Here is a 24306-nt window from a genome sequence, read left to right as displayed (position 1 = left end):
AACATGCAGCATCTGGGAGAACAAGAGGATGGCGAATCCCCTGGAACTGGGATTAGAGACGCTTGTGGGCTGCCATGTGCGCGCTGGGACCCAAGCCCCCGGCAGCCGGCGCTCTTCACCGGGAGCCGTCTCTCCAGTCCCAGTGTTTCGCAGGTCCTGTGCACGGTTTTCTTTTTTCCTGAGACCACAGAACCACTCTTGTCACATCGGCACAGCAGCACTCCTCTCACGGCTAACAGCTTGCCTGGTCATACACTTGCTCCCTAGTTAGGGGGCGCTCGTAAGCAGACCCCACGCACGTGGACAAGCTGGGAAAGAGATGTCGACTTAGTCCATGTTTCAAAGGGAAGATGCAAGAAAACCTCACTAGATGCCACAACTTGCCACTGAGGACTTGGATTGGTGGGCTTAACTTACTGGGTTACTATGGAATTGATGGAAAAAAATGAAAAAAAAATACTGCCTTGGATGATGAGGAGCAGGAGGAAGAGACAGAGGAGGGAGAGGAGGAAGGAGAAGAGGAAGAGGAGGAGGAAGATGAGGAGACGTACTATTCCGGTCGTCCCCTGAACAAGAAGGGCCCAAGCACCCAACAACCAACCTGCCAGAAGAACCTCACAAGCCTTGTCAGCTGCAGGAGGCCAGTGTGACAAAGACTGTCACCATAGTGATGTCTCTGTGCAAGACGCTGAAGGCTGAGTGTCCTTGAGGCCTGCTGCTACCACCTACCTGTCTCTGTCCTGGCTTCAACAGTTCCTGTCCTCACGTTAACCACTGCAGGTCCCTTCCAGATAGCCCCTATATCCCAAGCCGAGTGCTCAGAAAGACAATTCTTTGAGGACATTTACCAGTCACTAGAGACATGTGAGTCTTCATCCAGGGCATGGATTCTGTGGCATCTCATGATTAGTGGTGGGCGGGGGACACAGCACACAGAACAGCCCCTCGGCCATGGCTTTCTCCTCAGGGACGACTGCAGCCTGACACTGTTTCCTTATAGATAACTTCTATCTCGATTGACTAACCCTGCTTCCTTGTGCAGCTGCATGCCATAACCCTGCCTTGATTCAGAAGGGTGAGACACACGTGCTGGGCTGGGTGGTGGTGCATGTCTTTAATTCCCAGCACTTGGGAGGCAGAGGCAGCTGTGTTCGAGGTCAGCCTGGTCTATACAGCAAATGTCAGGACAGCTAGAGCTATGTTAATAGAGAGACCCTGTCTCAAACACACACACACACACACACACACACACACACACACACACACGCATGCACACATACACACGCACACACACACACACACACATACACACGCACATGGGTCTAGGTCACAGCTGGTGCCCTCCATCAGAGCAAGCACAGCCCACCTGATCTCAGCGTTTCTGTACACTTGTCTGCATGTTGGGTTAATCCCTGAAAATGCAAGAGGGTGGTACTTGTGATGTGCCTGTGCCCCCACTGGGGCTCCCTGACAAAACAAGGTATTGTCAGACTCCTTCACGATGCAAAAGAGGTGCTCAAGAGGACCAAGTGTCTAGTGGCAGTACACAAGTTCCCTCTCCTCCATACAACACCCTCTTTTAGAAGCAGCCAGGTGCCACTGTGAGCTGGGATATGGGTAGCCTGCCTCTCTCAATCCCACAAACACCCCTGGGAGCTGAGAGGTGACTTAAAGGAAAGCCAGCATTGAAACCTGAGTTTCAAGTGCAAAGAAATGATTTCAAGCACTCTCTACTGAAGCTGGGCATCATATGTTGGAAATAGAAATATTTAACTGCTCTTACAAAAAAGCCTCAGGGAAAAAAGTCTACAGTGGGGCCAGGACCACAAATCCCCACCCAGCCAAACCTCCCTGGTGCTTCTGGGGAAGGGCTGGGTGAAGTTCAAGGTGCCAAGCAATGGCTGCCTCCGAAAAGATCTCGTTAGAACCACCACCATGCACTCCAGCATCTCCTCTGTTCCCCTGAAGGTGAACTTAACCAACAACAGACCTTTGTGGTGATATATTGTTTATGATCTAACAAAGCCACTGAAGATCAGAGAAGCCAGGCCACCAGAGAGCTCTTACCTCCAACCAAGGCTGGGAAGATGCTGACCTCAATTGCAGAGTGAATCCAGATGAGACACTGAGCTGTCCTATATTCCTCTCTAGTGCTGGGATTAAAGGCATGAGTTCTGCTTCTCTTTTAGATTGATTCACTATCATGTAGCCCTGGGTGGCCTTGAACTCACAGAGATCCAGCTGCCTCTGTCTCCTGAATCCTGGGATTAAAGGTCTGTGTCTGTTGTCTATGGCTAACTAGTGTGGCTGGCTTTGCATTCTGACCCCCAGGCAAGCTTTAATTAAATCATAAACAATATATCACCACAATGGCCCTTTTTTGTCTAATACAAAAAAAGAAGACTACAACAAATATAAGAAAATCTGTATATACTATATAAGGAAGAAGCAAAGTGTCTGGTGCAAGATTCAGTTTCCAGTCACAGGGAAGACAGGATCTCCACTTGGGCCTTGGTAGAGCTAGTGTCTGGCTGTTTTGCTTTTCTGATCTTCAGCTTAAATCTCAATATTTGCCTCTGGGTTTTATTATTCATGCTACGTACCTTCTCACTGAAAATGTCACTAACCAGAAAGAAAGAGCAAACTGCCTTTGCCTGGTCCTCACCATGAAGATCTGCAGAGGGTTCTCTGGGGCCACGGACACTGTCTTCCTCGGGCTTCTCGCCACGGTGCTTGCTCCCCCAGGATGGAGGTCACATAGCTCCACTGCCCTTTGTCCCTCCCTCAATCAGCCTGTTTCATGTGTTCCACCTGTTTCCTCTGGAGACCCTGACAAGAAGCCAGCCTGGCAGCTCTGGAGTCCACCCACGGATCAGCAGACCTGGGACAGGTCCTACAAGGTTCCCAGCGCTGTGGTCTCTGTGCAGAGATACTTTGTCAGGTTGACCTGACATGTCCAGCAAAGCAAAGATGTGCCTGAAGGAAGCTGGCACTCAGGGAGAGCAGGGCAGTTGGAATAGTCACAGCCAGCAGTCAATTCCACACCCTCATTGCAGGGTCAGATAGATCCTCAGGTCTCCAAGCACATTTTTCTTAATAACCAAAACATAGCCAAACCTAGGCAGTATGAGCAGAGCAGGCAGAGTGTGCTCAGGACCAGCACAGTCAGTTAGAGAAAGGTCTGCTGAGGGACCTCCCCTCCACTGCTGGACCCACTGAACTTAAGGTCATCAGGGTACTGCTTGAGTCTCTCCCAGTGTGGCACACCCTCCCTCATCATCTTACACCTCTCCTCAGGCCACCTTCTCACAGCCATCCTCAGGATCCTGAAGTCACTCCCCATTTTACTGCCAGAGGCTAGGAATAGAGAGGCCACAGATGACAATGACTACAAAGATGATACAGAAACCAACAAAGAGAGTGACTTGCCTTGACAGTTCACTTTTGGAGTCTCCTTTGTTCCTTACAGACTAGAGTTCTGTGACCTCAGGCTGCTGCCCCCAATCAGTCTGTAAATTATTCCCAGCCTGACAGGTCTTACTAGGTCCCCACAGATCCAAAGCATGTCTGTCCCTGCATCCCAGAGGCAGAACCACATAGAAGCATCCAGAGACAGACACTGTAATCTCTGCTAATATTCCCTGTTGTGTGGCCCACTCATCCCACACACACGGAGGCTTAAAGATATACGGGAGACTGGTTGGTTTCCTCCCTGAAATACCCAGGCAAGAGAAGGAAACAGCCCAGCAAAAGCCTAATCCTGTGCTCCTGGGCTCTGTTTGCTCACTGGGAGGTGGATGGGGCTGTTGAAAGGGTCCAGCCCTGGAAAGGGAAGCACAGATTCCAGTAATCCACCTCTACCTGCTGACCCTCAGGCGTGGGGGCCCTCTTTCGTCTGGGCCATTTGTGGTAGCCTTCTATAAAGGTGTGCTTCTCTGAGCTGGCTCATGGGGTAGAGTGCTGTAATTTAAAAAAAATGGCACTTGAGAGAAAGATGTCATGTGACAGAGTTTGAGTGGAGGGGTCTGTTATGGGGGAAAGTGAACGGAAAAGGTGGGGAGGGGAGAGGGGAGACTGGCCTCCTGGGACAGGAGCGGCAGCAGAGAAGAGAAGAGAGAGAGGCAGAGGAGAGAGAGGGAGAGAGGGGGGAGAGAGAGAGAGAGAGACAGAGAGAGAGAGAGAGAGAGAGAGAGAGAGGGAGGGAGGGAGGGAGGGAGGGAGGGAGGGAGGGGGAGAGAGAGAAGGATGGGAGGTGGGCAGGGCCTTTTTAAAAGGGAAGGTAGTGAATGTGCACAGGAGGTGCTCTCAGTGGCTGCAGCTGAGGACGTATCCTGTCAGAACCCTAAGGACAGGCCAGTGCAGATGCCCCTGAATACTAACACGGAGAATTCACAATGGGGCTGAGAGGTTAATACTGGGTGCTGACCTAGGTCCCAATCATCCACAGCAGACACACACATGGGCTTCTAATGGGGAAACCAAGGCTGGCACAGCCTCCCACATCCACCCTGCCTCAGCAGCAAGCTTGCAGTCTGGAGGTGTGTCTCTGACATAAGCAAGAAAGGAAATACACGCTATGCTTCCCTGAGATCTCAGGGCTTCCTGTGGTTCATTCTGGAAGCACAAGCCACTGGGAGTGTCCACCTAGGGTGTGGAGGTCTAGGAGGCAGGAAGAACATACAAAAGAAGCTACAGGATCAAGCTGAGTGCAGCAAGGTCACAGGGCGAATGTTCCTCGTTGTTCTCTCTGGGAGCAGAGGCCAGCAAGGCCATCATCCCTTTGCAGGACTACAAGGGCATCCATTTGAGGGGTAATCTATCATTCTTTCCACTCAAAAGCTCACACTTTTAATCCCAGCACTATGGAGACAGAGACAGGTGGATTTCTTTGAGTTTGAGGACAGCCTAGTTTACAGAGTGAGGTCCAGGACAGCCAAGGGAGGTTACACAGAGAAACCCTGTCTCAAAACACAAAACACAAGAAACAAACAAGGAGGAGGAGGAGAAGGAAGGAGAGGAAGAGGAAGGAAGGAAGGAAGGAAGAAAGGAAAGAAAGAAGGAAGGAAGGAAGGAAGGAAACCAAAACAACAACAAAAAAGTATATGAACTATCAGGACCCAAGGAAGGGTGCACTGGGGGGGACATAAAACCATAGACACTTTGCTTTTGAGCCAAGCGTGTTCCACTTCCTGCGAGCTCTGTGCCTATATCTGTCATCATCTGGCCAGCTTTCCAGACAGCACAGACAGCAGGTGACTATGCCCCTCTCCACAGGGACATAGAAAAGCAATCCCAAGCTCCAGAGACTTCTAGTGCCCCAGTCATGGGAGCTCAGCCCTCACCTGTGTGCCCAGAGGTCACAACTACCCTTTTAGCAGCAACATGGGTGGATGGCTGCAGGATACCCTTTCCCTAGGGCGAGAGTCACTGATTTTCATTGCAGAACATGGTGTGCATGGGGGGGCATAGGAAAACATGGAGGTGCCGCCCCTAAAGAAATAGCTGAGAACAATGAGGGATTGAAAAATTACAAAAAGGAAAACAAACCCAGTCCAACTGTAAGTACTGGGAGGAGAGGGTAGGGTCTCTCATCCACATTCTACTGCTTCTCATGGAGCTTCTGGGAGCCAATCAGGCTGTGCGAACAGCATCCTTTATATTGATAACAACTGCCCCTAAGTGTACAGGGTCAGCACTTCATGGTCAGGTCAAAGTCTCTGAAATTGGACAGTGTAGCCAGCGAGACTCGTTCTTCTCTCTGGCAAATGTGCCCTGTGCGACACCACAAACCCCACTGGGGATAGGCCTGGGGAAGTCCAAACCCTAGTGCAAGTCCTGCTGACTAGGTGCAGCATCCCTCAAGGTCCCCAGGGAGACTTTGGCCCCGGGCCCTGGCAACTCTTCTCTCTATCTCCATCACCATTAAGGCTGCAGAGGCTACACCGAACCAACACCTATCCCATGAGAGACAGCTCCCACCCATAGCTAGGGACACAGAATGAGGAACAAAGACCACTCTTGGAGTCCATGGGTGGGGGGCTTCAGAAATGAAAAGAAGCCCCAGGGCAAATGTAAGGGGTAACGGTGGAGAAAGAGGGACAGCAGCGACTGGCAGGGAAGGAAGAAGGAGAGGCAAGAACAGCCCTGTGCTCTAAGGCTCTAAGAGTGGGCAGATGCCATCACAGGTGCCAAAGGCCTGAAGAGCCATGGACAGGAAATTCAGAAAATACCTTTGCCCCCATACAAGTTGCACAGAAGGGATGCCCCTCATCTCTCATCTGCTGGTCTAATCTAGACTCAGGTCTAGAAAGTCTGGGGAGGGCTGTGGCCAGGCTCAGTGAGGGGCAGGAATGACCAACATGGACTCATGGTGAGACCTAGGCTTTGGGTGTGTATGTATGCACGCACACACACACACAAAATCACAGCCCAGGAAAGCAATAAACTGCAAAACATGCCCAAGACACCTGCCTTCAGAGCCCGGAGGGCACCTTCCAGTCACAGCTCAGGGCAGCTTTGCATCTGGACTAGGTCTGACCGGCCTAGAACCAAATGAAGCCACAGACAAGCCAATTCTCTGTGGCCTCAGCGTATCCAGGTCTTTGCCTTCCCCCACAGCTCCAGCCCAAGGCCTGGCTACCTTCACAGAACCCTCTGTTGACATCATACTCCCTTTCTCTTCCAACGGTGCCTGCGTTTCACTGAAAGAGTACGGACACCGTCCTAAGTGGGAAAGCCACTGGTCCGCCACTGGCTGACCCGGGAGGGGGTGGGGGAGGCGAGCAGGCCCCGGGTACCTTCCTACCTTGTTGTAGTACTGCACCAGCACCGAATGCCACCGCCCATCACTCACACCTCCAGGAACCTGTGGTGTCACCGTTGTTGTGGTCTCGCCTGCATGGCGAGAGGGAGAACCAGAGAGAAACAGGTTAGGTAGGGTGCCTCCAATCAGTCTTCCCGACTGCTCTGAGACACTGGCTGTGTGCCCTCTCCTTGGCACAGCCACCAGTGGAAGCCGTCTCCCGTCCCACCCCTTACATCGAGGGCTCCAACCTGAAAGGTGGCAAAACCCCCAAAAATACAAATAAAAAGAGGAGCCCTGAGTTAGGAAAGGCTGGCCCCTCCCAACCCCACTCCCTATTCCTCATATCTGTGCCTGCCTGGTCCTCACATGCTGGTGTAAGTCATCACATTAATATACAGGCGCATTGGACTTTATCTTATTATTGCTATTTTTAGATTCGTTTGATTTTCTTATGTGTATGAATGTTTTCCTGCCATGTATCTGTGTGTGCCATGTGTGTGCCAGGTACATGCAGAAGACAGAAGAGGGCACTGGATTCCCTGGAACTGGAGTTATGGACAGTTGTGAGCTGCCACACTGGGTGCTGGGAACTGAACCCAGGTCCTCTGCAGGAACAGCAAGTGCCCTTAACTGCTGAGCCATCTATCTCCCCATGCCCATCACTGTGCTTCGTTTACTGACTCCAATTAGGAAATAGGCTTTGTCTGGTGTTAGCATCACAAGTAACACTGCAACGGTGTCATCTTCCTGCACTCTGATTTCTTCTAGAGGTCAGATTCCTAGACACAGAATTAGGTAGGGTTGGAAAGACGAGCAGCTGGGAGCTGCTGGGAGGACAGTGATAAACTTAATCCACCAAGTGCCTGGAAGATGCTCCATGGCTGCAGAAGGCCCCACCTGCCGAGAACGTGAGCTGCAGCTGCTCATCCACAATCTCCAGGGCGATGAAGTCATGCTTCTCATTGAAGCGGCCATTGTAGAGCAGCAGGGCGTTCCTGTCCTGGGTGGCGAACCTGTGGGTGAGCAGCACATCATACAAGTGAGGGACCCCAGGGCCATGAAGACACACAGGAGTGGCATGGCCAGTCAAGGCACTGAGCACAGGGGGCCACGGTTCAGGAGAGAATCCGCCCCTGCACTCTTAGCACACGAGACGCTGACGGCCTACCAAGTCTGATGCATGAACCGGAGCCTCGGGGAACACATCAGTGATGACCTACAGAGCGTCAAAAGACTCCATACGGGCTGGGCAAAAGGAAGGAGTGGATCACGGTTGGCGGTGCACGTGTGAAGATCAGAGTTTAGAGTTCCCCATACCCATGTACAAATGCCAGACAGGTAAGGTAGTCACCTGTAATCCCAGCACTCAGGAGGCAGAGAACCCTCAGGATCAGTGAGGCTATCTGGAGTTGGGGGAGCACCGGGTTTAGCAAGAGACTCTGCTTCAAGTAATACAGTGCAGAGCGACTGAAGTAGGCGCACAGTATCAAGTTTGGGCCTCCAAATGCACACATGCATGTGAACAGAGAGAGAAAGAGAGAGGGGAGAGAGGGTGGAGGGGAGAGGGAGGGAGAGATGCTACATGTTCAAAAGGATGACACACAACCCATTTACCAGCTAGAAGCGTGTCTGGAGGCAGAACACACATAGTTTATCTTCTGCTGTGGATCAGATGAGACCCCCACAAGGTGCTCCTTTAGCACCAATGTCTCTGCATGAGCGGGTACCATGTCCCAAGCCTCTTGTACCTGTGGGACCATCTGATCCTGGACTCCCTGTGTCCGGGTTAACCCCTCTTACACGGTGCCCTCCTGGCAAGCACCATTCATTGCTAAAGACAGAGAAATGGAGACGATGGGGCCCAGGGCTGAGGGGAGGGTGGGAACAATGTGAGTAAAATGAGGAAAGACAGAAATAGAAACCAAGGCCAGAGGAGAAGGAGCTAAGAACAAAGGGGGATGAAAGGCAGCAGGGAGTGGGCCCCACTCGGAGCCCCAGCACTTGGCAAATAGAAACTAGGAAGAGGAGACGGGCCATGACAGAAGCCACCTGAGACAAAGGCAACTCAGCCGGGCTGGGCAGCTCTCCGTGGCGAGAGGGGCCTCTGCCTCAGCAGCTTCCAGGACATGTGCCCCCAGGGAAACTGTGTGACTGGAGGTTCACTGCTCTTTCTCGAGCATTCTGGGGGGACCTTGTGTCATCTTTCTTGTGACTTTGAGTTTTAAGGTAGTCACATGTAGAGGCCACCGAAAGTTTCACAGCGCATGTGACTGTGAGCTCCTGGGGTGGGGAGAGGCGGGGGTGGGGGGTAGGGGGAGCCATCGGCTACACTCCAGAGTTACGTAACCACAGCTCACATCCATCGCACGCTGTGATGGTCACCAGGGGACACAGGGGTCGCAGACTCCTCTGATGAGGAAGGTGGTTATGCCTAGGAGTCCTCTGTGGCAGATACCATGTCACAGGTCACAGGGTACCGCACAGCAGGGCCCTTGCTTTTCAGTCTTGTGTCTTCTAGATGGAGAGGAGAGTCTTGGCACAAAGGGGCAGACAGAACAATTATCCCAGCTTGGCTGGACAGGGTTCAGTATGTACTGCGACAACAGGCAGACACTGTTCATTTCATCAGGCAAGTGCAGAGTGTGTGGGGGGACAATATCAAGCCCAAACTGCCAGCACCACCCTACATCTGAGGGCCTCCCTGCCACGCACCCATGTGAGGGGCCTTGGCAGCCCACTGAACAGGAGATGTGGCAAAAGAAGTCATTTGTCTGAGGTCAGAAGGACACTGCTGGAGGGTTTCATCCTTGGGGCAGAGCCCGGGGACAGGCCTCTGTTCTGTCCCTCCTAAGAGGTCTGGTCCTCAGCAGCCAGCTCCGTGAAGAAAGAGGCTGTGGAGTGACCCACACGGGGAGGACGGAGAATACCACGCTGCTATCTGGAAAGCTAGGCTGCAGAGAGCACTGCAGACACCCACAAAACCCCCAGTGGAAACCTCACCCTACTCCACTAACTTAGTAGAAATATCAAACGGACATTCTAGATTTTCTTTTAACTGGGCAACAGCCACGGGCTCATGCTACATAGAATCCAGTAAGTTCATTTGGTATTCTCTGTGTATGTTTGTACGTGTGTGCAGGAGTATGTGTGTATGTGTGTGGAGGCCAGAGGCTGACATCGGGTGTCTTTGATCACCCTCCATACATAATATTTTGAGGAAAGGGCTCTTGCTGAACCTAGAGCTCATTGATTCAGCCAGACTGGCGGGACAGCAAGTCCCTGGAATCTTCCCATCTCTGCCTTCCCAGCTGTGGGAGCACATGTATGTGCCACTGTGCCTGGCCTTTTGCAGGGATTTGAACTCGGGTTCTCATGCTTGCGTGGCAAGCTCTTTAACAAATAAACTATCTCCCCAGCCCCAAATGATAGATTCAAATATTTTTAGGAGACATTTAAATTCTTCTGAGGGGAGAAGAGGTATAAACAGCGCACAATCAGCCTGTCACAGATCAGGACCAGGGCGAGGAGTTGGGGCCTGAACAGCCTGCCTTGTGACACACATACAGATCTAATTCCAGGGCCTGCCCCACTGGCTACTGAGATGCCAGCAATGCCCACATGTTGGCTGGTGGGCAGGACCTGACTAGCCAGGTTAGTTTTCAGTCCTGGGATTTGGTCTGCCCCCTCTCAAAAGCACCGGCACCCATGCTCTGCTGTCACTGTGCAGAAATAACCTTTGTCATCCACAAGGCAATGGTCCTAAACCCTGAGCAGCTGGTCCAGCAGCTGGCACCGAACAAGCCTCCTCAAGTATCCAGAGCCTAGAAAGTTGAGCGGCGCAGATCCACAACACCTTCCCAGGATGTATGCGCGCGCGCACACACACACGGGCTGCACTTACGAAAGGGAGACGGTGAAGTGGAAGCGTTGCCGCAGGCCCCGGAAGGTGACAAAGGACTGGGGTGGGAAGCTCCTGGTGCTGACTTCGCAGTAGGGGTGCTCGTACTCGCCGGGTGGGCACACACAGTGGAAGCCTCCAATGAGCAGGTTCACGCAGGTGCCCCCGTTTTTGCACACTCCGCTGGCACAGCGGCCTGAGCGCACGTTCACCTGGCAATGCTCACCTGGAGAAGAAAGCAGAGGTCACACAAAGGCTGTCCTGGTTTGCTTTTTGTGCTGCAGTAAACCAAAGGCAAGTTGGGGAGGAAATGGTTTATTTCAGCTATTGTCTATCACTGAGGGAAGTCAGGAACCCAGGGACAGGAGCTGAAGCAGAGGCCATGGAGGAGTGACACTTACTGGCTGGCTCGCCAGGGCTTGCTCAGTTTGCTTTCTTACACAACCCAAGGGTAGTTCCACCCATGGTGAGCTGGGTCTCCCACACCAATCATTAATCATGAAAATGTCCACTGTCAGGACCCTGCCAGGCCAACCTAACCGAGGTAGCTCCTCAATTGAAGTCCTCTATTTCCAGGTGACTCTAGTTTATCTCAAGTTGACAAAGCCTAAGCTAAGGGAGAGCCAGTGGACCGTGGGTGTCCCCTGAGTCACACAGCTGACTGCCAATGAGAGAGGGCTCAGGCTCAGAGGCTCAGAAGCCACAGTGACACCTGGGCCGTTGACACAGCTTGCTGTCACCTTGCAGATCCCCATGTGCTGCTCTTGGAATATCAGAAACACCCTGCTCTGGAGGTGACCCAAGATGATGGGTGATAGGGCTAAAATATTCGACTGAGTGTGTTGGGGCTGAGTCCCACTGAGTCCCAAGCCGCTGCCTCTGTAGCCCAGAGAGCAAATCGGAGACAGAGGTGGCCGGAATCACTAGTTCACTATACACCTTCACAACAGGCCGGGTTTAGGCCAGGAGGGTGTGTTCGCATCCACCCACCGGTTCTGCACTGGCTGAGATGGGCCCAGAGAAACCAGGACAGAAAGAGGCTGCCAGTGTGCAGAAGCAAGTGACCGCCAGCTTGGTGTTTGCTGGTCTCAGGTCCATCACAGTGGACACTTTATCTCCGGTCACTTCTGGATCCTAGAACCCTGCCTGTCATGGCTCTGGCCTCGGCTTCTCTGCAGGACGCTTTGAGGCCATGTGCTTGCATGCATATCTGTACACTCGCACCATCATCTACCCTGGGTGATACGCTCAAACATATCCTCACAAATACGTTCATGTGCATGTTTGTAAACACACCATTACATACATCCTTACACCCATGGTCTCAGTCTCAACCTCACACACATGCTTACACCTGTAGCTGCACTTTCTCCTCACAGACCAAATATATATATGTATGTATGTATGTATGTATATGTATATATATATGTATGTATATATATGTACCACACACACATACACACACACACACACACACACACACACACACACACGTCAGTCGGTATTCATAGCCTTCTATGCAGCCCTTGTGGGTGCCCATTGTTAATGTGAAGTTTCAGCTTAAGATGTATCTCTCTTCCTTCAGACACTTTAAGTTCTCTCCCTCGGGAGTGATGCTTCACTATATTCCAGGTTAACTCCTGAGCAGTCAAGTCCAGCACTTTCTGAGAACAAAGCTGCCCAAGAGACATTCTGGCATTATGCTCACTAAACCGTGAAGACAAAGGGTCCTGCTGTCACCCTGCCCACAGTCAGGGCCTGGGAGTAGCAGACCTTGGAGGGTCCAGGTTCCAGGAAATATCTGAATTTTCCCAGCAGAAAAGAAAGTCAGCTTTGCCCTGTGAGACCCTTTGATCTCCAGTCCCACCTGCCATGGGATTACACTGTGACAGCCCAGTCCTCAGTCCTGTCACGTGAGCACGGGGTTCTCTTCCTCTCCTGGAGCCCAGGAATTCCTCTCCAAGACCCAGAAGAGGCCCTAGGAGTATCTACACACACACACACACACACACACACACACACACACACTTTATCTTCTAAAGACCCTGGAAATGGAAGAGGGTCCACCCTAAGTCCCGTGTGTCATCACCTCAAGTGTGGCTCCATCTAGAAAGGCCCGCTTTCCCAATGGGGCCACACTTCTGGACTCTGTGAAGATAGGACGTGGGGAGCTGTCAGTCTACACAGCGGTTCTGTTTCTCCCAAAACTGCTGCTGTCTGTGCATCGTGGCCTCTATAAGAGCAGGGCCCTGAGACTGTGGGGGGTTTCAGCGCTCAGTGATGGTCCTCCTGACCTTTCCCCTCCCGAGCAGAAGACGGTATATCCCAGCACCCAGTCAACAGCCTGCAGTCTCTTTATCCTTCCCAACAAGCATACCCCACTCAGCACCAACTTCCTTCTACCGTCTTCTGGCACCTGCAGCTCAGATCTCCCCACTCCAGCCTGTTTCTCTCTGGGTCCATCAATCTAGGGTAGGAGTTCCGCCATCTGCCCAGGGAGGTAGGTTTTGAGTCTTGGAGCCACCAACTCCATTGGCCTTCCCTCAACTCCCCTCTTTCCATTCTCACCTTCTGGGCCATCATCCCACGGCCATTTCACCTACACCCAAACACCCCCCAGCATACAACTTTTACCCGTTCCATTGACTTCCCAAAGCCACTAACTCTGTCTGTGACACCAAAGACAGTTTCCCACAGTGCTGGTCTCTGATCACACTGGTCCCACTGGTTTAGTACTCCACTACTCCACAAAGATGTCACCCCACCATGCCCTTGGCCCTCAAGCAGACCCAGCTCATCTGTCCCACATTCTTAGGGCTTACACAGTCACACCGCTCCTCCCCCCAGGATCCTGGGACCCAGCATATCACTACAGGGGTCTTATCACTGACGATGAAACCCAATGATGGCTGATCTGAGGTTCCTCTCCTTCAGTTTCTGGAGGTCACACTGAGTCCCCTCCCCAAGTCTGTCCCTGACTGTGGCTCACCCCATAGGAAGTTTCACTGTTTTCTGAACAGGTCCAGCACTCAGGATCTCTCCCAGCTCCACTTACAGGATCAATATGTGGGAACATGGGGTGGGGGTGCAGCTACAGGCTGTTTTAAGGCCAAGTTTGAAAACATCTGGTACCCAGTAGGTGCCTTGCATGTTAGGGGTGCTGGACTGGTGCCCACAGTGAGGGGGCGTCTGAGGAGAGCTGGGTATGTAGTAGGTACTGGTGAGTGCTTGTGGGATGAAATCATACAATGCCAGGGCTCCTCAGATCCAAGGCAATGATTCATGCTTGAGTTTAATCCACGAGGTTACAAAGCCAACATCATTCATCCACCCATCCAGCAGTGTGGGTAGATATCTGTACAAAGAATTAACTGTAGGGTTAAACACACCACTTTTATGTAAGGCACTGAGAGCTGTGGCTACTGGGCTTCATTCAGGTGAACCATACTAGCCTGGGATGGAGCCTCATCTCTGGGTTCCAGTACTTTGCTTTGAATCAACTCTAGATCCTTGGGTGCCAACACAAGGTCTGCTTTGATGTTCCTTTGAGAGTGCTTGTCACAGCTGCCACTCCAGCCAATGTGTCAAAGCGCCATCTTTGCCCCTACCACCTTCCACATGGCTTCTCTGCATGTAGTTAGTGCTCGGCCCTGGGTGGGGGGTTGGGGGTGTTCAGCTTACAGTGAATGCATGACCCTGCCACTGCCAACCTGGAGCAGCCAACTTTACTGTGCAGTGTGCACTCTTGAGACCTGGAATTCTGCAAGTCATCTTAGCCCAGAAGAAAGATACAGGTCGAAGTTTGTGACTCCTGCAGTCTTAATTCTCTCATAGAGCCACTGTAAGAGACTTCTTCGATTTGGTCTTAGATTTCTGAGTGGGGGAGAGGGGAGAGGGACGCATTTGTGTGTGCGTGTGTGCTCACGTGCACGTGCACATGCATGCACCTGCAGAGGTCAGAAGAAGGTGTTAGCTTGCCTGGAGCCTGTGAGCCACTGACCCTGACGTTAGGAACGAAACTGGAAGAGCAGTAAGCTCTCTTATCACCGAGCCACCTCCAGCCCACCCTTCCTCGTTCGCCTTTTCTAGGTTGTCAGGCTTGGTTGGCGGCAGGTGTCTTTATCTGCTGCAGGGTCCTCTCTGATCTATCATTTTTGCTTTCTGAAGCGGGGTCACTCTACATCCCAGAGCTCTCCATCCTTAACCTTCTGCTACACTATCGAGCAGTGCCATTTTGGTGAAATAAATCTTCTCAGGGTTTACTGTCATGACTTAACTTTGTCCCTTTCTAAGGTTTCACGGTTCTGTATCTGGCATTCCCCGAACATCCCAGGTGTTCTGCTTGCAGTCAAATGCTGCTGAGTCATTCTCAACCCTGGAGCACCGCCCCACATCACCATTTCATAGCCAGCCCCTCCATCCACACCGAGGTAAGGTTAGCTTGAGCAACCTGACCGCTGAGCTCCATAATTCATGGAGCATGCCACAAGGTCCCTGCTCACGAAGGACACTGGCCTCAGCCTGGTTATGGCTGAAGACACATAAACTCACATGGAAAAGACTGGAGAGAGTTCTGCAGAGAAACACCCTGGAGCTAAGGCCAGCCTAGCCCTGAATTTCAAGCATGTCCCATCACTGAACAAGTGCCCTACCCAGATGTGGGTGAGTAATGTCCTGTCTGCCCAGAGACTCAAGTTGGTACTGCCAGAGCCACTGACCCTCATCCTAAGCAAAAGCCCCAGTGTCCTAAGACTTCGGCAAATGGGTTTGCCTATCATAGGTAGGAGTCAGGTGATAGGTCAGAAGTCTTTGGCTCAGAATGGAGGCGCTAGGAAATGAAAGGATGCAGGCCTAGAGAAGTCACAGCACACAGGGCAGCCACGTCCAGTTTGGGAGAAGGGATGGGGGTCTGAGTTGGGGAGCTGCTGGCCATGAGACCCACTCCAGCGTACCAAGCACAGGAGCAGAAGGCCTGGGTCAGCTCCAGAGAACCACAGTGCTCAGACCCTCAGACTTTGAAGAGGGCAGGAAGCACCCCCTGGAAGGGAAGGGCATGTAAAGGTTTGCCAGCTTGAGTTTTTAACTAAATAAAAAGGCAATCCTTTCCCCCTCAATAAAGACTTAAGGCCTTGAAACTAGAAAAACTAGAATTTCCGGAGGCACCAAGAGTAAAGCTCAGACCCAGTGCACAGAAGGCACACTTGGAAGCCGGAGGTCCTGCAGAATTGAGGGTCAGCAAGACAGGCAGAGAACACAGCAAGGAAGGACGTGGGGGCTGGGGGGGCCTGGAATCTGGGCACAGATCATTCAAAGTCAGGTCTTACACAGAGCCCCAGAGTGGCCTGAAGCCCCACCAGAACTCAGGCCCAGAAAGGAACCTTGCATCCTAGCAAACAAGAAGCAAGCCACTGTGCAACTTGGTTCAGAAGCTCTTCTACCACAGGAAGCGCTGTGACCCGCAGTGGCATCCCGGGGCATTAAAGGCGGCTGTCCATCAGGAGTCACTGAGGACTAAGCACAATGGCCACCCTTCCGTGTTTCTACTCTGTCATTCATCCACACGCCACCCATCCTTCCACTCACTCATCTTTTTTCTACCCAATCACCACACGTCCATCTCCATCTACCCGTCCTTTCTCCATCCATCAATCCACATCCGTCCATCTAACCATCATCTACCTGGCCTTCCTCTATCCATTGATCTGCCTATCCCTCCAGCCATCTATCCATCTACCATCTATCTACCCATCCCTCTATACAAAATCCTAACCATCCACACACCTATCATCCGTGAGTTCACGCAATGAATTGCCCTGCACAGGACACTTTGAGGCACTGAGGTTACAAAACTGAACAGAACCACCATCTGCAGCTGTGCATCTCTTAATTTAAACAGGCCACATGTTTAGGAAAACAGAAAAGTTGTGCTAAGAGTCTTAAAGCAGATACAAGATAGGAACGATGAGGGGGTGAGGTGCAGAGAGGTGTGTCAGACTATAGGGCTCAGGCAGAACAAACCCTCAGCACCCCAGAGGGTGGGTCATGAGGCTGCATTTGGACCTGGGATCCCTGCCAAGCCCACAGAGTCTTAGTAGACCTGAGGAAGAACCTCCAGCCTCAAGCATGCCCCCTGGAGGCACACACGGTACCTACACATGTGCAAAAACAGACCCCACCACGGGCGAGCCGAGGCCCTCTCCTGCTGCCGCACTGCAGCCTCATGCTTCTGGAGAGACGAAATGGGAAAGAAGGTGACATCGGCAAAGCCCCACTCCACGCAGGGGTCGCACGGGGGTCACTCAGAGTAACCCAGTGCCTGTGACATGAAGCTCCAGGACAGAAGTCCCCAGACCAGCAGCAGAGGTGTGTGTGAAAGAGGGCGTTGGGCAGGCCTGCTTTACAGGGGAGACCACAGAGACCAGCAGACAGACAGGGCTAGCCTAACACTTTTTCTCTGGCTGGTACCAGGGCCACATCGAGGGCTGAAAAATGCTATGACCACCTTCAAAACGCACTGTGGGAGGGTGTCGGGAGATGACGGTAAGGGCCTCAGGTCTCCTCTCAAACCCAAAGCAGCACTGCCAAGGACAGACGTTCACTGGCCAAAAACCAGTCAAACGACTCTTGCTTTGCTGGTTGTATGTCCATCCTGGGGGCAGGGAGTCCAGTCACCCATGTCCGGGAGCCATCTCTAGCACTTGAGAAGTTGGATGAGGGAACAGAACTCATTTGGCAAAGGTCCTGGACTGCCCTGTCACTCCAGGCCCTGACTCCTCCTCCAAGCAACTGTCAGCTCCAGACAGGCCCCCATCCCTCACCCTCCCCGCCCCAGACCCTCTTCTTCCCAACTCCAGGCAGACTGCCAGGTTCTAGTCCCCCCTCCCCTCCCCCTAGGGAGTTGCCAGTTTTGTTTGACTTTCTCACCTCTTGGGGATTGAAGCCCAGTCTCCAGGAGCTACAAACTCAGGTGGCCCAGCCCCTCCCTGCTGGCCAGGCTACCTACCCAGAAGGTGTCAGCAGAGGGCCCAGACACCTGCTGCCCCTCCCCAAGGCTCCTGTGAGAAGGGAGGGGAGGAGAGCAGGAAGCCCTGAGGCCAGGGGAAGCCACAATGCTGGGGCTTGTCCAGGGTCTGTCTCTTTCTGATGACTTCATTGTCTTTGAAGCAAATTCTCAGAACTCCAGTCACACCCATTTTTTAAAAATATAAATAAAAAATGCATTCCAGTGGCAAAAAAACAGATCTCCACCCACCCACACTATGCCCTTCCCTGAGAAGACACCTGCCTGGCTAGGGGTTGAGGCCTGCAGAGCCTGAGGGTGAGTGGGGGTGCCACACCAAGCCTCTGTGTTCAGAGCAGGCCCCAAAGGGGTCCTGTGCTGCAGTGATATCTGGAAGATGGCCCCTAGAATAAAGCCACCACCATGGCCTTGAAGCCACTGCGGGCTGGGGAGGCCAGAAGATAATCTATCCTATGTGGTGCACAGGATGACTGCCAGAGGACATGCCCACAGCCTGGTGCTTAGAGCTGGACTGTCCTTGGCTAGCAAGGGGAGCTCAGACTGAAGACATGGAGATGGGAAAACTCTGTGACGCAGAGGGGAATGACCCAAACGACCACAAACAACGGGCTTTTTGGAGATTTAGACAAACTTTGAATGAACAGATTTTCTCTGTGTAGCCTTGGCTGTCCTGAAACTCGGCTCACAACCTAGGCCAGGCTGGCCTTGAACTCACAGAGATCCACCTGCCACTGCCTCCTGAGTGCTGGAATTAAAGGCGTGGGCCACCACTGCCTGGCTAAATGAACTATTTAACACAGCAGTTTTCAATCGGGGTTGGGGGGAGTCACCACCCTTTTTGGAGCTGACTATCAGATATTTACATTATGGTTCATAACAGTAGCAAAATTACAGTTATGAAGTAGCAACAAAATAATTTATAGTTGTTGGTCACCACAACCTGAGGAATTGTATTTTAAAGGGTCTCAGCATTAGGAAGGGTGCCTGTGAGTATGTAACTGTCAGAGGAGACTGTGGAGTTGGTTCTAGTCTTCCACCTTTACATAGTTCTGGAGATGGAACTTAATGCCAGGCTTGTGTAACAAGCGCCTTTGCCCCACTGAGCCATCTCCTTGGCCCTTTAACACAATCGTAACAGTTGTTACCAGTTAGGGTGCTACGGAAACATGGAAACAGAAGGAAGGGGGATGGGAGGGAAGGCAAGAGAAAGAGAAAGAAAGGGAGGGACAGGCAGAAACAGAGATAGAAAGAAAGGAGGAGGCAGTGAAGACCTTGAGAAGGGGAGAGGGTGGGGGTGGGAAGGCTTTGTGCTGTGGTTGAGGGGGTCTGGCTGGAAATCTGAATTAAACAGGGTAGGCACAGCAGCCAACTGGAAACTCTAAGGCCTCCACAGACAGAACTACCCAGGAAACAGATGGATATGGATACACATGCGACACACACACACACACACACACACACACACACGCACACACGCACGCACGCACGCACGCACGCACGCACGCACGCACGCACGCACATGCAAATGTTTGTCCTGAGGAGGACACCCTGGTGTGTCCGTCTTCAGGAGTGTGTACCCAGCCCCAGCAGGGATGCTGAAGACCTCCCTGAGCACGGGACTCCTCCCCACACAGTGGTGTGCCCAGGAGACCCTTCCTTGAACAGGTCTTGTGCAAACGTCTTGCTCAGAGTCAATGCATTCATAGCTCTTGCTCTGGCCCCTGTGGTCCCAGGCAAGACAGAGGGGCTTTGTCTGATGCTATGAGGAAAATGGATGGGGCGGAGACTGGCAGAGGGATGCATTCCCTACAGTCCTTTGGGGTCACCACTCAGGTCAGAAGCTCAATTTCTCTAGTGAAGCTTGATGGTCAGAGCCCCACAGTGGCATTAAAATGGGGGTGGGGGCGTGCACGACAACCAAGCTGAAGTCACAGCTCTGCTAGCTCTCTTATGTAACCCTTAGCAAGGTTTTGGGAGGTTTTTTCTTTTTAGATTTATTTATTTATTATGTATACTGTGTTCTATCTGCATTCAGATCTCATTATAGATGGTTGTGAGCCACCATATGGTTGCTGGGAATTGAACTTGGGACCTCTGGAAGAGCAGCCAGTGCTCTTAACCTCTGAGCCATCTCTCCAGCCCCCTTAGCAAGTTTTTACTAACAGCCCAGTGGGTGCCAGTTACTAGTGAGGCCAAAGGTAGTAATCACAAAATTATGGACCTAAAGAAACTCCCACCCAACACCTGAGAACCAGGCCTCTACACTGCAAAAACACCCTGCAGATGGGACACATTGAAGACCATGAGAGGGAGGTCACTTGGATTACTGGGAGAAGAGACAAAGTCATCACAGGGTCCCGGGGAAGGCTGGTCGGGAGGTCAGAGTGTAGGATGTATGGGCAGGGATTATAAAGGGCAACACAGGTATCTCTAGATGCTGGGAGGAAAACGATCTCTCCACCAGAACCTCCTAGAGGCAGACTGGCCCAAACCTTCCGTTTAGAGCCTGGTACCCTCCCCATGCTCAAGTGAGCCCATCTGTGAGGACCTGCAGCCCTCTGGCACAAATACTAGGTGACACAGAGATGCCCACAACCAAGGTGAGGGAAGCTAGGCCCCATCTCACCAATGGTAGAGACACCAAGTACAGGACCCACAAGATCTCAGCACTGACTGGTCAGTCACTTCCCTATTAACTCTCCTTACTCACTCACTCTTACCTTGGCCATCTGCAAGCTGATTGCCAGCCCTCAGTCCACTCTTGCTTCTGGTTAGGACGCCCCAAGAAAGCCATGCTCGGGGAAGTGCCTCTTAGCAGGAGTGCCCCTGACCCAGGCAGACACTTGACTAATAGGTTAGAAGGAAGCATTGAGGAATCCTGGGGCTGAGGGAGTTATGCTCCCCAAAGTGACAGCCTAGTGCTCCCTAACTCTGGCACCAGTGAGTAGGACCCTACTTGGATATAGGCTCTTGAAGGTACAGCCAAGTTCAGAGGTGGTTAAGTTGGACTGGGGGTGCATTAGTTCAGTGGCTGATGTCCGCGTAAGAGAGACATTTAGACCAATGTAGAGGAAGCATGGGCTGCGAAGGGGTAGACACTGCAGGATGCATCTGGAGGCCAAGTAGCTAAGAAGCTGAGAAGGGACAGAGGCACAGACCCCTGAAGCCTTAGGTGCTGCATCTCTTTGGGTATACCTTGACAATGGCCTCAGAACAATAAAGGAATATGGTTCACTGTCTTAACTCATCATTATCTAAAATACCTGGAAAGCCAAGTATGGTGGCATAAACCTGAAATCCCAGCACTCAGGAGATGGAGGCAGGAGGATTATGAGTTCAAGTGTCAACCCCTACTCCCCAGAGGGTCTTAATTCAAAACAGGGAAGAAAGCACGCCTCAGATCCACTCTTAGATTGCAGGCTCTTTTTTTTTTTAATATTGCAACATCTGCATATACATAACAAGATCTTGTTGATGGGTATCAAGTCAAAACATAAAATTCATTTATGGTTCACAGATACCTTTTACATGTAGCCTCCAGGTCATTTTATACAAATTTTTAAACACACCTGCATTACCCGTCACGTGAGGTCCCATGGGGGAATCTTCTACTTTGACATCATGTTGGTGCATGCAAAGTTTTGCATTTTGGAACATTCTGGATTCCAAACTTTGGGTTAGGGATCCTCAACCTGAATTCTGTTAACACTAACCATGAGAGGATGTAGGGAGAGGGGAGGGTCATCCCAGGGGCCAGTCAGCTGTACCTGACACTGGCCCGTGATGTGGGGGGGATAATTATCAGTTAAAGTGGGAATCATTACACTGCCTGTAATTATAATCTCAACTAGAGCGGCGAAACTTTCAGACTCCAGGGAAGACATTACGTTGTCCTTCAGTCCCAGCCCTGGCTTTGGGGGCTTAAAGTTCCAGGAGCTTCCGTGTTGGATCTGTCTGCACCTGGGTCCCTGAGGACAAGACTTAGTGAAAAGCAAGGTCACCCGGAAGTGCAGCAAACACCCAGCTTCAGGCCAGCACAGGACAGAAACTCTGCGTGTTGCAACCCACTCTGTGGAAAGAGCCAGAGCAGCAGTAAGTGCACAATGAGAAGGAAACAAGAAAACGTAATGTCTTCTCCCCAAAGTCTGAAAGCATTCACTGCTCTAGCTGGGATTTTAATTACAGGCAATGAAACGATTCTCACTTTAACTGATAATTATCCCCCACATTAAGGCCTAATGTCAGAGCGCTAGGAACCACGCCCAGTGCAGATGAGCTGTAGACTTCAGCGCACTGGGCACCTTCCTCCCTGCACTCAGGGAGGTGGCTATGTAGGACCAGGGCACAGCTTGGAAGCAATGTAACACACAGCATGGAATTTTTTGATGGTGGCACCTGGCATGTTAGTGTCCTCCATGGTGACAGGGACACCAGTACTCTATCTCAAACAGTAATGGAGCTGGATAGTGTCTCTATTTACAACAGGGGCAGAGGAGGGCCAGCATTACTTTAAAGTTGTTCCCACAAACAGACAGGTGGTTGGGTTCTTGCATCAAGTATTTCTCTGGCCCTGAAACTACACAGCTTCAGGAGGCCTTGGGGGGTCTGGGGGAGGCTCTTAAAGCAAGAAGGAGAGTGCAGGGGGAGTTGTTACAAAGTTCAAAGTGAATACCACTGAGGCGTCCCCATGTCCTACCACCTCCTAGAGAGCACGTGTCAGTACTCCATGTATAGAGGGCAGAGGAGAGCTCATGGCCCAGGGGGTGCGGCTGCCGCCGCAGCTGTGCAAGCACCGTTTGCTTGGATTTGCGGAAACATGCTGACCGAGGACAAGCAGCAAGGGGAGGGGGTGGGGACACCCTAAGAACAGGGATCAAATTAGGGATCAAGAATGAACTTGACCCTAACAAAGAAGTACCACCCATGAACACATCTAGGAAGGACACCCAAGGCTACCTTCAGCTGTGACAGTGACCATCCCACCCCTCCCAGATCTAGAGAGGCTGAACTACCCCTTCTGCTGACATCAAAGCTGTCATTCAGGAATGTACCCCAGGGGAGATGCTGATCTGTGATGATTAGGTAGGTATTCTCAGGTCTCCCTAAAGATGGGAGGGGTGGTTGCAGGGGGGGGGAGACAGAGGGAGAGGGAGAGGGAGAGACAGAGGGAGAGAGAGAAGGAGAGGGAGAGAAATGGGAGGGGGGAGCCATCCTAGAAATGCCCTGGAGCCTGCAATGGTGGGTCCCAACTCAATTTGCAGTTTGACCACAGGCCTGAAACCCAAAGATGGAAGGGCCTTAGTGACTGGGAGGGGACACTGGACAGACAGGATCCTGTCTCTTCCCACTAAGGACCAGAAGCAGCAAAGGTGTCACTGTGACCACAGCATGTGACAAATGGCAGGTGCAAGCACATGCCTCCAGCCATGTGGAGGAGACGCAGCTCTCTCTACAGGGTCCCCACTCCCATAGATTATACACAGCATTGTGGGGGTGGGGAGGTCACTAAGCAGAGAGACACAGGAGTGGGAAGGGAGATTTAGGGAAGGGGGCGGCTTCCACTTGAGGTACAAGAGTCTGTGGTGTAGAGGCCAACACAACCTGAGTGTGGAAAGCAAGGAGAAGGCAGTTGGAGATCTAGGGTCGCTCGCAGCCCTCTGGTGGGAAACAACTTCCTACCAAAGAACCTGAAGCGCTCACTACGAATGAGCTCTGAGTCACTGCTGACTGAGGCCAGACGTGATGATGAGGGAGTCCACATCGTGGGAGAGCGGAGCAGTGAATAAAGAGGGAGCATGGGAAGCTTAGGGATGAAACTGAAAGGTTTCTTATGAGAAAGTGAAAAAAAAAAAAACCCTTCCAGAACCTTCCTAGAGCAGGACAGTGGGTTCAGGAGAAGATGGGCTAGGAGGGAGCATGATCAGACAGGAAGACTGCGGATGAGGAAGCTGGGATGCAGGGGTGAACAAACCAAATCAAGAAGGGCAACATGGGAGTTCATGGCCACCTACAAAACTATTTAGCAAAACCCAAAACACGGTGTCCCCCAAATAAAGACGGAGAGGCCAAGCATGGAGGGAAACAAGCTTGCATTTGTTTATGGGCTTGAGACATTTTTATTTATTTACTGGGGGGGCAGTCCTTGGTTCATTCCTTCCACTACGTAGGTACAAGAGATAAAATCCAGGTCCTTAGGCATGGCAGCAAGTACCTTTACCCACTGGGCCATCTCACCAGTTGGGGCTGAGAAATTAAGAGACTACCCAGGATGCATCCAGTGCCCACATCTGAAGTCTTCTCGCCTCATTCCTTTCCAACTGTGAGATAGCTGGGCCGGCCCATGGTCCCAATACAGAGAGGTATCTGCAGGGACACACCATAAGGGGCCAGAAGCTCACCTTCTCTTACAAACACCATGGGATCCAGGTGTCCTCGGCTGGGCACACCACTAAAGCCAGGATGGATTCAGAAATTCAGAAGAGCTATCTGGAATATGTTGCCTGGTGAATTCAGTGAGCTTTTCCTGAGATTAATTGCTGCCTTCCTTCTGCCGGCTCCTGTCCTGAAACACAGGAAGCCAAG

General features: G+C 51.9%; 1 protein-coding gene across 1 annotated transcript in view; it reads right to left on the bottom strand.

The window, feature by feature from the left end:
- The window catches only part of Celsr1 (cadherin EGF LAG seven-pass G-type receptor 1), a 141005-nt gene that overhangs the window by 50849 nt on the left and 65850 nt on the right, over positions 1 to 24306 (bottom strand). Inside the window, 3 exon segments of the mRNA XM_005066887.4 lie at positions 6806 to 6894; positions 7703 to 7818; positions 10707 to 10929. Of these exon segments, the coding sequence (XP_005066944.2) occupies positions 6806 to 6894; positions 7703 to 7818; positions 10707 to 10929 (428 nt within the window).

The sequence above is a fragment of the Mesocricetus auratus genome, unplaced genomic scaffold (genome assembly GCF_017639785.1).
Source record: "Mesocricetus auratus isolate SY011 unplaced genomic scaffold, BCM_Maur_2.0 Super-Scaffold_100010, whole genome shotgun sequence".
Lineage (NCBI taxonomy): Eukaryota > Metazoa > Chordata > Mammalia > Rodentia > Cricetidae > Mesocricetus > Mesocricetus auratus.
Note: the sequence above shows the minus strand (reverse complement) of the source record. Positions and strands in the feature narration are given on the sequence as shown.